At 37.1% G+C, this 12,112-nt stretch overlaps 1 protein-coding gene across 2 annotated transcripts in view; it reads left to right on the plus strand.

Annotated features, from left to right (window-relative positions):
- The first annotated feature begins 286 nt into the window (after window positions 1-286).
- Window positions 287-12,112, plus strand: part of SPAG16 (sperm associated antigen 16) — a 1,017,727-nt gene continuing 1,005,901 nt past the window's right edge. Inside the window, exons 1-3 of one of the 2 annotated variants that reach the window (XM_045078716.1) lie at window positions 287-561; window positions 10,772-10,818; window positions 11,775-11,870. In XM_045078716.1, the coding sequence (XP_044934651.1) occupies window positions 435-561; window positions 10,772-10,818; window positions 11,775-11,870 (270 nt within the window). In that variant the 5' untranslated portion in view covers window positions 287-434. The remainder of the gene's footprint in view (window positions 562-10,771; window positions 10,819-11,774; window positions 11,871-12,112) is intronic. The other variant, XM_004767008.3, reaches the window with a different exon arrangement.

The following is a 12,112-nucleotide window of genomic DNA, read 5'->3' on the forward strand; positions in this document are numbered from 1 at the left end:
TCTCCACACATAAAATTAAAGGGCTGATATGATGGGTATGTAAAAACCAGGAGAAAGGAAACTTAGGGAAGAAAATGAAGCGAGAAAGAAACGCTAGGGTCGAAACGGGGAGGAAAAAAAAAAAAGAAAAGAAAAGCTGGTTCTGTATGAAAATGTACATAATCCAAGCCAACTGTTTCTTGCTCCTCCTCTCATCCACTCCAGGAACTGCGTCCCAGGTAACGAGGCAACGACGTTGCCGTGGTAACCAGCGCAGGTCAGAGGGCAACAACGCTTTAAGGCTGGGCAGCCCTTCAGAGCGCGGAGCTGGCCGGGTGGGAGCCGCGAGGGTGTCAGAGTCTCGCGAGAGCTGCAGCGGTTGTGGGCGAGCGTCTTGGCTTTTGGTCTCCGGGAGACGCGAGGCTGTCCGGGGGCGGGGCCCGGGAGCGCCTCCTATGGCTGCTAAGCAAGGGATTCCCTCGTCAGCCCTGCGGGTGCTGGAGGAAGCGTTGGGCATGGACCTCACGGCGGCTGGGGACACCGCGGAGTCGGTGGCCGCCGAGGGCGCCTACTACCTGGAGCGTATCCTTACGTGTAGGCGCGGCCTCAGGCGCTCCCTTTGGTAACGGGTTTATGGGCGAGGGCGCGGGCTTCCCATCCGGGGCGTCCTCTGCGGTTTGTGGCCGCGCAGCCGGCCAGAACGCCTCCTGGACCTCAAGGTGGCGTCCGCGCCACCGTGTACCCCTGAGAGCCACCCGCCGCAAAGACATGCCTTTTGGGAGTGTTAGGCTACCGTGTTCCTGTTGGAAGAACCTTCGGGAATCGTGTACTTAGTAACCACTCTGCAAACTTTGGATGGAAGTTTCCTGTTAGGATGGTACAACGAATTGATTGAGCCCTCCTTAGGGCTTCCCAAATAAGCCCCCAGCCTTCAGAATATCGTGGGAATCAGTTCGGTCAGGCAAGTTAGGAAACCGGGGAGGACCTCTGCCTCTGGGCTTTAATGAGCTGAAGCTCTGAGCATTCAGCCTGTGATTCTGCAGATACTTCCGTTGTCCAGTGCTTAAAATGATTTGTTTTGTAAGCGTCAACTTCCTAGGTAGTTTCAATTTTGGCTATTTAATACAGTTATTGCATTTTTATTTTAAAGCAACTAAATGATGACTGGAGAGCTGAGAGGCTCAGAGATGTTAGGAAGAAATCAGATAGTGATGAACAATTAACAGTGGAAATACGAGAAAAATGGAATAGCGATATGTGAATAATTAGGTTCACTGTTTCTTGGGATGGCTTTTGAGCTCACATTGTCTAGGCATGTAGACTTAATTGTACTGGAGAGATCGGAGAGTTCATGAGAAAAAGATACCTTTTTTTCCCCAGGAAGGTAGGAGAGAGATGATTATCTGTTTTATTCTTAAAGATATCGAGGAAACTCTAAAATCTACTTTATTTTTTGTCCAACTGTGAATGCCCCAGCTTTAATTCAAGACTTTAGAGATCTAACAGTGATATCATTTTGTGGGCTTTGGCAAACTGTTTCATCTGTCCTGACTTAGGCTCTGTCTGTACACAATGGTACTTCGAGGAGCTTTGAAGAACTTAGTTGCAAAGACCAAAGATAATATGTAGTGTTTTATTTAAGGCAATCATTTTTGTAGGAATGTAAGTTTGAATAGTTCAAAATCAATTTAAATGAAATGTTGGTGCCTCAATGTCTTAAATGAGGCTATATACTATTCATAACTCTATAAATAGCTGCCTTTTCCAGTAATATTCCTTTTTAAATTCAGAAATGAGTCAACAATTCTTTCAGAACTTACTTACATCAAGTGTAAAGTTATCTAGTGTCCCTGGTAGTGAATGGTACCCAGGCATTTTGTTTTTATTTACATTAAGATGATTCCTGTAATATGTAGTTTAATTGTTAATCTAAAACAAACACACTGAGTTAGCTTTTTTGCAAGTTGTGGGACTTCAATATAGCCTAGTTTTTAGGTTTACTTAATTTTCAGAGAGATTGCTGAGTCACAACTGTCAATATATAGTAGTCTGCACAAAACCTGTCTTACAAAGAATTTTCCAAGTAGTCATATTTGTAAATATAAATGACTCTAACATTTTACGATTTTGTTATCCAATTTCTGAATTACCTGTCCCCTTTGCTTTTCTTCCATCTTTCTTTAGTTGGCTGATATTTTGTGTTTCAACCAAAGGGTAGTCAAGGGATAGCAAAACTACATATTTTGCCAATTTTCCTACATTCAGTGTTTAGGTAAGAGGTTTAGTCATGAGAGAGGCTTTAACTGTTAGTTAAAATGAAGTTCGAGGATTACTTTAGAATGCCAATTATCCCTGTTTCCCCGGGCTCTCTTAACATGCATAATTAAGAGTTGACTGTATAATGTTATTTGACATTGTTGCTTAAGGCAATTGTGATAGTTGCTGAAGTGAGACTTTCTGAGTTTCAAGTCTTTAGATCTCAGGTAATTTAATTGAACTATCACAGTAGATAAATAAAAGTTATAATATGCACAAATGAATCAGAAATCTGATGTTCTCTACTTTGCACATATACTTAATCACTTTTAATCTACTGTGTTTGGTCTTGGGCTGCCCTTATTTATGACTGAACAGATGCTCCGTAGAACACTAGACAACAAAATATCAAGTCTTTGCAAAATACTGACTCTAATTCTCCAGGAAGTTACCCTTTTCTTTGGTGTTAAACATTTAAACATAAAGAACATTATGTACAGATTAATAGGGCCCAAACCAGAAATAGCCAGGATCCACTATGAGGGAAATGGCTTCATTAGTAAAGGTTCCATTATGAGTTCAGAGACTGTGTAGAGGAAAAATAATTCTTAACCCTGCAACACCCCTTCTTTGTAATCTAATAGGTGTAAAGGTAGGAGTTATCTGTTTCTCTTCTGAGCTGTTCAGGATATAGCTGCTTTTATTTTTTAAACTTCCACAAGGCAAGATACAAACACACATGCACCTAGTTCCTTTTTTAGCTATCTCCAGAGCTTTTAAGAAATCTGTTTACAGAGTATGAGTTCTCTGGAGAACTCTTCATTTGAAAGATATTTGCAACATTGTAAAATATAAGGCAAGTTTTTTTTTTTTTAAGACTTTATTTATTTATTTGACAGAGATCACAAGTAGGCAGAGAGGCAGGCATAGAGAAAGTCTGGGGAAGTAGGCTTCCTGCTGAGCAGAGATCCTGATGGGGTGCTTGATCCCAGGACCCTGGGATTATGACCAGGGCTGAAGGCAGAGGCTTTAACCCACTGAGCCACCCAATTGCCCTACAAGGCTAGGTTTTAACTATGTGCTTTGTAAAGGGTCAAGTGCTTGTAGAGGTTGGCTGTCTTTGACAATGAATTCTGTGTTAGAAATGAGTACTCTTGGGTAAGGTTTTCAGTTACAGTGGGAACTGCAGTTAATATGTGGCTGTGGACATTTGGGAATATTCAATCCAACTGCAGATGCAGGCTGGTATTACTGTACTAAGAAAGCTAATACTTAATTGATTTTGTTGCTACTTGTTGAAAGACTTGTTCAAGGAAGAATAATGGAATATGTGGAATCTAAGAAAGTGAACCTCCCCCAAAGTGTACCTCCCTTTGCACTGATTGTCGCTCCCTTAACTAGATTTTGATTATTTTATCTTACAAGGCATTCCAACACTAAGAATTTCACTAGTTAGATCATGGACATGTTTGCTGGCCACTGAAAAGGTCTCCTTTGGCCCCAACAGCAATTTCTGAGGGTTGAGTGAGTTTAAGCCAGTCCTTTGAAGCTAATCAACTCTGAATGCAGTCCCAAAGTCAACTGTTTATGAAAGTGCAAAATTATAGATTCTACTAAACTAGTCACCTGAAATATGGTCATCATACTTAGATACCCCATGTAATAAGATTCATGCTTGTTTTCTTAAATGACATCCATAGACAATCTTTCATTGCAATAGTAATGTTCACTGATCACTTTAATTAAAATTGAATTTTTTTCATTTAAAATTCTATTATTTTTAACATTTAGTTATTTTTCCCATCTGTTTTGTTTCTTCTCTGGAATGTTTATAGTATTGAGTGAGAAGATATTTTTAAAAGCCTTAATAATCATTATGTACTCAAGTCACCTATTTCTTACTGTCATTGGAAAAACGAATTTTCCCCTGGGTGCTTAGTTGCACCCTACATATATTCAAATAAAAGGATAGACAGTCTGAATGTAGACTCTAGACCAAAAAACATGTAACTAAACCCGTCGTGCCAAATTTCACCTGCATGAAAATTTGAAAAGAAAAAAATTGTATTTTGTTGTGTGCCCTCTAGTCTGGGCAAACTTTAATGTGCATATGAATCAAAGAATATTGATCTTTAAAAAAGGACTCTAATTCAGTAAGTCCCAGTCAGGGTTGAGATTCTGCATTGCTAACAAGCTCCCAGGTGCTGCAGGTGCTGCTGGTCTAAGGAATATAATTGAAGTAAGAAAGCTATAGGCCAGTTTCTTAACTACTGGCCTTTATATTTTCAGATAAGAGGTATAATATGTAGAGCTCATATCCTTGGATCTCCTGGCTTAGAAGTTGGAAAACCTTAAACCACCACCCACCATGAGAACAAAGAGACTTATATTTTGAAAAAAACTTATTTTTCAGCTTCTGAGGCAGAAGATGGTGGTGGTGTCTGGGGCAGGAGTAGTCCGTAAACTTCCACTCTTGCTGAGTCTGTTGAATCAGTAGAGGCTTTCTGGTATGTTGTGTTAGTAAGTGTTCTGAGATCCCCTGAAGCCTTAGTGGGAAAGACTGTTGGAAGCAAACAACAATGGGGGAAGTGGAAGCAAGTGTGCCAGTTATTTGCCATCTTTGGTATATATTTTTCAGTTAACTTACATTATTGAAACTGGCATTCCTTAGAAAGCGGACCATGACTATGATGTTTGCTATTTACAGTACCTTTATTTCAATTTAGTAAGTAAAATGTTGATCATCGAGGATCCAGGCTAGATTTTCGATTGCCTCTGTGTACATTGGCTCTGCAGTGATGGCAAAGATTAGAAAGCAATTTCTGACTATAGTAGCTTTGGGAAATCATGTAAAATATAATTAGCTATATGTTTCACTCCAGTTCTTTATAAAGATGCTGTGGCTGGCAGTGATCACTACCCCCAGTTGCAGCAATGGAAGAGACCAGTGTGAGGAAGTTTGTATGGTGCTCACATCTGAAAATTGTTCATAGCTTTCTGGCTGGGGTCCATTTGCAGAACCGTGTTTGTGACCCCATTGTATCAACTGTGACCTCAAGCTCTGCTCCGTTACCCCAGCTGAAATGTTTCTCTGAGGCTTCTTGCAGTTGTGTCTTCTGTAGTGCTGTGTTGGATTTAGGGTTTCCCGGCAATTTCAGTGTGGATGTATATTGGCCTATTTTCTGATAGGATCTACAAGGTAAGGATCTGGTACAAATTCTGCTAGTGTAGAAACAACCAATTAGTTCACTCATGGTGACCAAGTATAGGGAACTGATTCATAGTATGCAAAATCACAAGTCCTACTAAATTTCTTCCATAACGAGTGGACATGTGGAGTGAGACCCTTGGTCTGAGTGTAGACTCTGACTCCAGAAAGTGGGTGGTGCTATGGGCTGTGTCTGCAGGTCAGGGAGGAAGGGGAATCACAGACTGTACCCTGGGCAAGAGCAGACTAGAAAACCAGGCCCAATTTCAAATGTCAAGTTGACCTCGAACAGGCAGAAAGGCATTAACTACATCTGAAGGAAATAGAAAGGACAGAAAAAATGAATTTTGGAAATGGAGTTCAACAATGTTCTTTGAAGGAATACTAGGCAGATAATAAAAAGGGAATTTTGGAAGGACTCAGAAGCAGGTTGGCGTTAAGAAACTGATTTTAAGCCAGAATTCTGGTTTATTCTGCAATGGAAAAAAAAAAAATCACTTGCCTGAGAACTGTGACCAGCTTCATTGTATGGACATTTCCTGGAGAATAGGATCATTTAAGAGATTAGATTACACAAGAAAGTTGTTCAGTAAAAGTAGAACCAGAGTAAAGGGTTTTTATCAGTCAGGCAGTTCTTGGTCAGTTGCTTATTCCTATCCTGGCAACACTGTTTCTAAAGCAGTGCTTTCCAACCTTTTTTACACATGGTGTTTCATCATATCTTGCTTCACTCAGTCTTTCTGGCTGTTCCAAGGGCCAAGAAAATCAATATCTGTACCATCCACAGTGTCCTTTTTATGATAACTGAAGAGGGAAGTATTTCTCAGGCTTCAGAGCCAGAAATTGGTGTACATCTGCTGAGAAACTCCTCTGTTTTCATTGGATGGATACTGAATTGGTATCTAATTACATTGCCCTCTTTACCCTGACTGCTGGGAAGCTTTGGGTCAAACCTGTGGTTTAGGTTTGACCAAATTCATGAGACTTTATGGCAGGTACACTGCAGCTTTACCTTTGTCTTATTTCTCTTCTTTCTCGTTCTCTTTTAATTTTCATATTTACTTATTTTTATATATTTTTTTACTGTATGCTTATTTGTAAACTGCCACACAGTCATTTGGGGATTCTTTTGTGCATTTGTCCCTGTGTTACCGGCCAGCTAAGCCAGATAGACAGATGCATACAAACATACTTGCCAAACTACATTTATTTCTTCAGTAACACTGCAACATCACATTTCAAATCAGTTGCTCCTGGGAAGATTTTTCTCTACAAATCATTTTTGTGGATACTGAAAATACCAATCAAGGAAAATAGTGGTTTCTATTTTGGATGTTTGTCCTCTTCCTGACCTTTTGTCTCATTAATCTATTGCCCTTGGCTGATTTTATCTTTTGGCCTGCAGCCCTGTAGCTTTTTTATACCTCTCCCTCCTTCATGGTCTTCAAATTGAGCTGTTTAAATGATTTGATTTAGCTGTTGATAATATAACACTTCACAGTTTGGAAAATAAGTGAGAGCTCATTGCTTAGGATTTTGATAGAAATTGCACATTCTTTTTGTGTCGCTGTAGAAACATGTAGAAACTGTAGAAATATGATATTGTAGAAGATTCCTGGTCTTTTTATTCAGGAAACATGTCTCTATCACTAGTAGGTATATGGTTTTTGTCAAATTTCTTAATCTCCTTGATTCATTTTCTTTCTTTTTTTTTTTTAATTTAGAAATGACTGTATCTGTGTTACTCAATTTCACAGGATTGTTATTAGGATAAATATGATAGTGATCCATATGACAATACTTTTTAAGGTTTATAAAATGATATTTTTTCATTCTTTTTGATTTTGGGGAAACATAATGTATTATTAGGATTTGAAAGCTGTTGCCTCGAGTATTTTCTAGGTAGCAGTGTGGCAAGTTTGATAATTCCAAAGCTTTGAGGACAAATCACTTTTTTCTGTATATTGCCATTAACAACCTATGCTTTGATGTTTCATCTTCACATAATCTTATCAGTTGGCTTATTTACAATTTCAGAGTCTATCCAAATGATTTTAGAATGTTTACTTCTTGTGAAATTTTTATGTTATGATCAGTGATTAAGGATGGCATTGCTTTTCTGGAGACTTAAAGACAAGTGATTCTTACAAAATCAAGTTTTAGTAACTGTCATTCAGAAGAGGGCATTCTTTTCCATAAAAAAAGAGACTGATTTCCTGTAGCTGAACCTCAGGAAATTTCATCTAATTAAGTGAAAATGTGTCAGAAAGATATAAATTTAGAAAGGAGGAAGATTTAGAATGTATTTTTTAATCCATTTATCTTAATGCATGGGAGAACTGGGCCATGAAAGACTTATGAGACTTTTCCACAGGTACTCCTCTCTTTCTAGAAGAGGAAAACAATAACAAATACTTGCATAGCATTAACTAGAAGCCAGGCACCATTCTAAATGCTTTACATATGTTAACTCCTTTCATACTCTTGAAACCTCTTAAGGTATTAGGATAGCAGGCTTTCAGAATGATACCCAGTGATCTCCGCATCCTGGTCCTCATACTCCTGTATAATTCCCTTATGTACTGAATAGGGTTGACTTATGTAACCGATAGGATAGTGAGTAAATGATGATGTGTGACTTCTGAGGCTTGGTCATAAAAGGTATTGTGGCTTCTACTTTGTTTTCTTGTATTTCTTATTCTGGAGGTAGCTAACCACTATATCTTGAGAAGGCTTAAGAAGCTTATGGAGAGACCCACATGGGGAAGAATTGAAACCTTCAGCCAACAAAGTTCATCTTTGAAATGAATCCTCTTGCCTCAGCTGAGCCTTCAGAAGACAGCAGGCTTGGCTGCCTTCTTGACTGAGGCCTCATGAGAGACTCCAAATCAAAATACACAAGCTAAGTCACCACTGAATTCTTGACCATGATACTATGAGATAATGGATGCTTATTGTTAGGCCTTAAGTTTGGGGAGTTGGTTATGTAGCAATAATAAAAAGTACAGATTTTGATACCTGAAAGTGGGATTCCAACATAAGAAATACTTTAATAAAGTATTAGAGTGGCCCTGGAACTGAATATAGGACAGACGTTGGAAGTTCTTTAAGTAGGATGTTAGTGAAAGTTAAAATACCTTGAACAGACTATTAGTGGAAGTCTCATGGTCTTTAAGAATGCTGCTGGCAAGGGATTAAAGGAGAGTGGGGTCAGTGCTATAGGAAACTGTCATAGCAGTAGATAACTAACATAGTATGTACTTCAGTCCTGGTACCCAGTAAGGGTAAGTTAAAAATTATAGGATCAGCTGCAGGTATGCAACTTTATGCATCTTTTTTATTTCTGTAGTATTTTAATCTACTAATCTACTAAATTAGATTAATTTAATTAAAAAATCTAGTTTTTAATTAGTCATTTAATTAGTTGTTTAATTAGTGAATTAAATAGTTATTTTTTTGAGCCTAAATCACTTTTCACCATTTTTTGGGAAGATACATTCTTGTTTGACAGTATCAGGTTCCTAAGGATTGGTTATAACTGAACTAGGTTTAAGTGCATCCTCAAGTGGATAAAGCAAACAGTGAAGACTTATAGCTTATGATGGAGCTGAGTAACTAAAGACTACATAACTTATCTTTTAGAGGTTTAGAACTGTGTGTAAGATAATTGGCAAACACTTCAAGTGTTTACGTAATATAGAAAACAAACATGGAATAATGAGAGGTTTAAGGCTAGTGTAGTGAAACCTAACTCCAGGGCTGATTCCCAGCTGTGTTAGGTCCTAGCTTGTGTGACCTTGTGCCTTTAAGTCCTGATCTACAAAATGGAGATGAAAATAGCTTGTAGGTAGGATGAAGACAGAAGGAGTTGATTGATCATGTAAAGACCTTAAGGACAGGGCTTGGCTTCTGTTAAATACTTAGTAAATGATACCAATTCTTATTACCAGTAGCTTCAGGTGTTTTATTCACCTTTCGCTAGCTCTTGGAAGATGATTTCTCATAACCAGTAGCAGGATGAAAACTAGGCTAATCTCATCTTTGATTTTCATAACCATTACTGTATATTAAAAAGCTTAATTTCAAACATTTTGAACTTGGCATAATCACATGTATACATTAGGAAAAATGTAAACAAAATAATGTTATTGGTGTATGTTGTGATTTCTTTCAAAATTAAATATTATCTTGAAATTATCATTTATAATTAAAGTAACTTGTAATTTTTGAAAGTCTTATAACCATGCTGTTAGAATTTTTTATTAGGGTCATTTCCCTGATATTTTAATGTTCATTTCTTTTTTTATATCATTCAATTTAATTTTATTTCTTTTCAGTGTTCCAAAACTCATTGTTTATACACCACACCCAGTGCTCCATGCAATCCGTGCCCTCCATAATACCCACCACCAAGCTCACCCAGTCCCCCAACCTGCTCCCCTCCAAAACCCTCAGTTTGTTTCTCAGAGTCCGCAGTGTCTCATAGTTTGTCTCCTCCTCTGCTTTCCCCCAACTCACTTCTCCTCTCCATCTCCCAATGTCCTCCGTGTTACTTCTTTTGCTCCACAAGTAAGTGAAACCATATGATAATTGACTCTCTGCTTGACTTATTTCACTCAGCATAATCTTTTCCAGTCCCATCTGTGTTGATACAAAAGTTGGGTAATGTTAATTTTTTGATAATTTATGAAGTACTGAATTAGGATTACTGTATAGTTTATATTTGCTTAAAAATTAGGCTTCCTTTTCTGAGAACAAAATTTAATTTTAAAATTGAGGTAATAAAAATGAGATTAAAGTAACTTTTATTATGAAAACATTGAAATGTGTTTTTTACTTATATTTAAATATAGGTGTGCTTCTGAAAAATTCATAGTACTTTAAATAAAGAAGTCAGAGTACACTGTGAGAGACTCAGGAGCTCTGGGAAATTAAGTTAGTTTGAAATAGATTTAAAAAATTTACTGCCATAGTTTTCCTGTCTATCATTTTTCTTATCTCTTTCTAATTTATATTATCTTATTATGTACATTTTTATAAGCCTTAGACTTGAATTGGAAATCATTAGATAGTAAATAGACATATGGAAAGGTAGTTTTTCATAGGTTTGGGTTATGTAGAACAATAATTTAAAGTAATAATAAAAAAATACTTTGTTTCAAAATGTATTCATAGGTTGTACGGGGAAGAGAAATTTTAAAAAACAGTTTAAATTACATTTACCATCTTGGTAAGATAACTGGATCTGATACTAAATTTTAACATCAAATCAATTTTAATAAATAATTTTTTCATATATTTTGAGATTGACACTTGACAAGATTTCAGAGGTCACCATAACTGAAGCATCTGAAGATGATTATGAATATGAAGAGGTAATTTTTTCATTTTAGGTATTTAGCCTGTAAATTCACTAGTCATTCTTATGAAACATTCATTTTACTTTATAATTTTTTGTTTTCCTTAAGAGATGCTGGTTTTTCGCTGAATTACCTAATACCAACTATTTAAGAGTGAAGGGTAAAAGTTCTGTTTGAAAGTTTGGATTGGTTAATGCATCTGGCTCTTTTGGTTTTCCTGGTACTTGTGCTTCAAAGTTAGCTTCTTCTCCCTTGCTTTGTGGATCCTTATTACAGACTGTCATCTCTATCCAGCATGCATTCCTTAATATCCATTCTGCTCTTGGATGGGTTTCCCAGAGTCCCACTACTGTCTGTAGCTCAGATCCCATGTTTCCCTTCAGCTTAACTATAATTCTGTATAATGTAGTTCCTGTCTCACATCTTCTCTTTAATTCACCGTTCAGATGGAACTTATCATTATTTCCGAGAGTTGGTACATTGAGTTGCTCCTAGATGACAGACGTTGTAAGTACAACTGTGAAAGCAAGCCTGGCAGTTTGTGGCCTGGGCAAGTAAAAGAACAAACAGTAGATAAACTTTTTATTACTATTAATAAAATAAAGATAATATGAATACATGCCACATGAAATTACTGAAGGTTTTATATGAGAAAAAATTTAGACTGTGTTTATCCTTATATATAAGAACAAATGCCCATAAGCTGATCTCTGTGTTTAGACTGTGTTTATCCTTATATATAAGAACAAATGCCCATAAGCTGATCTCGAGTTTATCAAAGGTGACATTGAGTTATGTCCTGCTTGTAAGTTATCCATTTGTCACAGAACTTCAGCCTGACATGGTGTCTTACATAAAGTGTATTTTTTTTTATTTGATCCATTGTTTTGTGAGAAAAACTTTTTCTGAAATGAAGTAAGGTATTTTTATGTTCCTGATTGCTCTTCCTATTCTCTTTCTCTTTGATTTAGATACCAGATGACAATTTTAGTATTCCAGAAGGTGAGGAAGATCTGGCAAAAGCAATTCAGATGGTCCAGGAACAGGCTACAGATACTCAGATTTTGGTGAGAATTGAACAAAACCTGTTGTTTGTGTCGTTAGAATACAGTCTATAGTTTAGCAGTGAGACTAAGTTTTACTGGATAAACTTACGTTTTACATATAAAATGCTGTCCTATCACTTGTTACACCTTTTTCTCTTCTGTGTTTTTATCATTGTACCTTCACTTTAAGTAAGTAGTCATATTTATTCTTTTTTGGATTGTAATTTTCTACATCATGGTTACTCTTGCATAACTTCACAAAA

The sequence above is a fragment of the Mustela putorius genome, unplaced genomic scaffold (assembly GCF_011764305.1).
Source record: "Mustela putorius furo isolate JIRA1106 unplaced genomic scaffold, ASM1176430v1.1 tig00000275_pilon_pilon_pilon, whole genome shotgun sequence".
NCBI classification, from domain to species: Eukaryota; Metazoa; Chordata; class Mammalia; order Carnivora; family Mustelidae; genus Mustela; species Mustela putorius.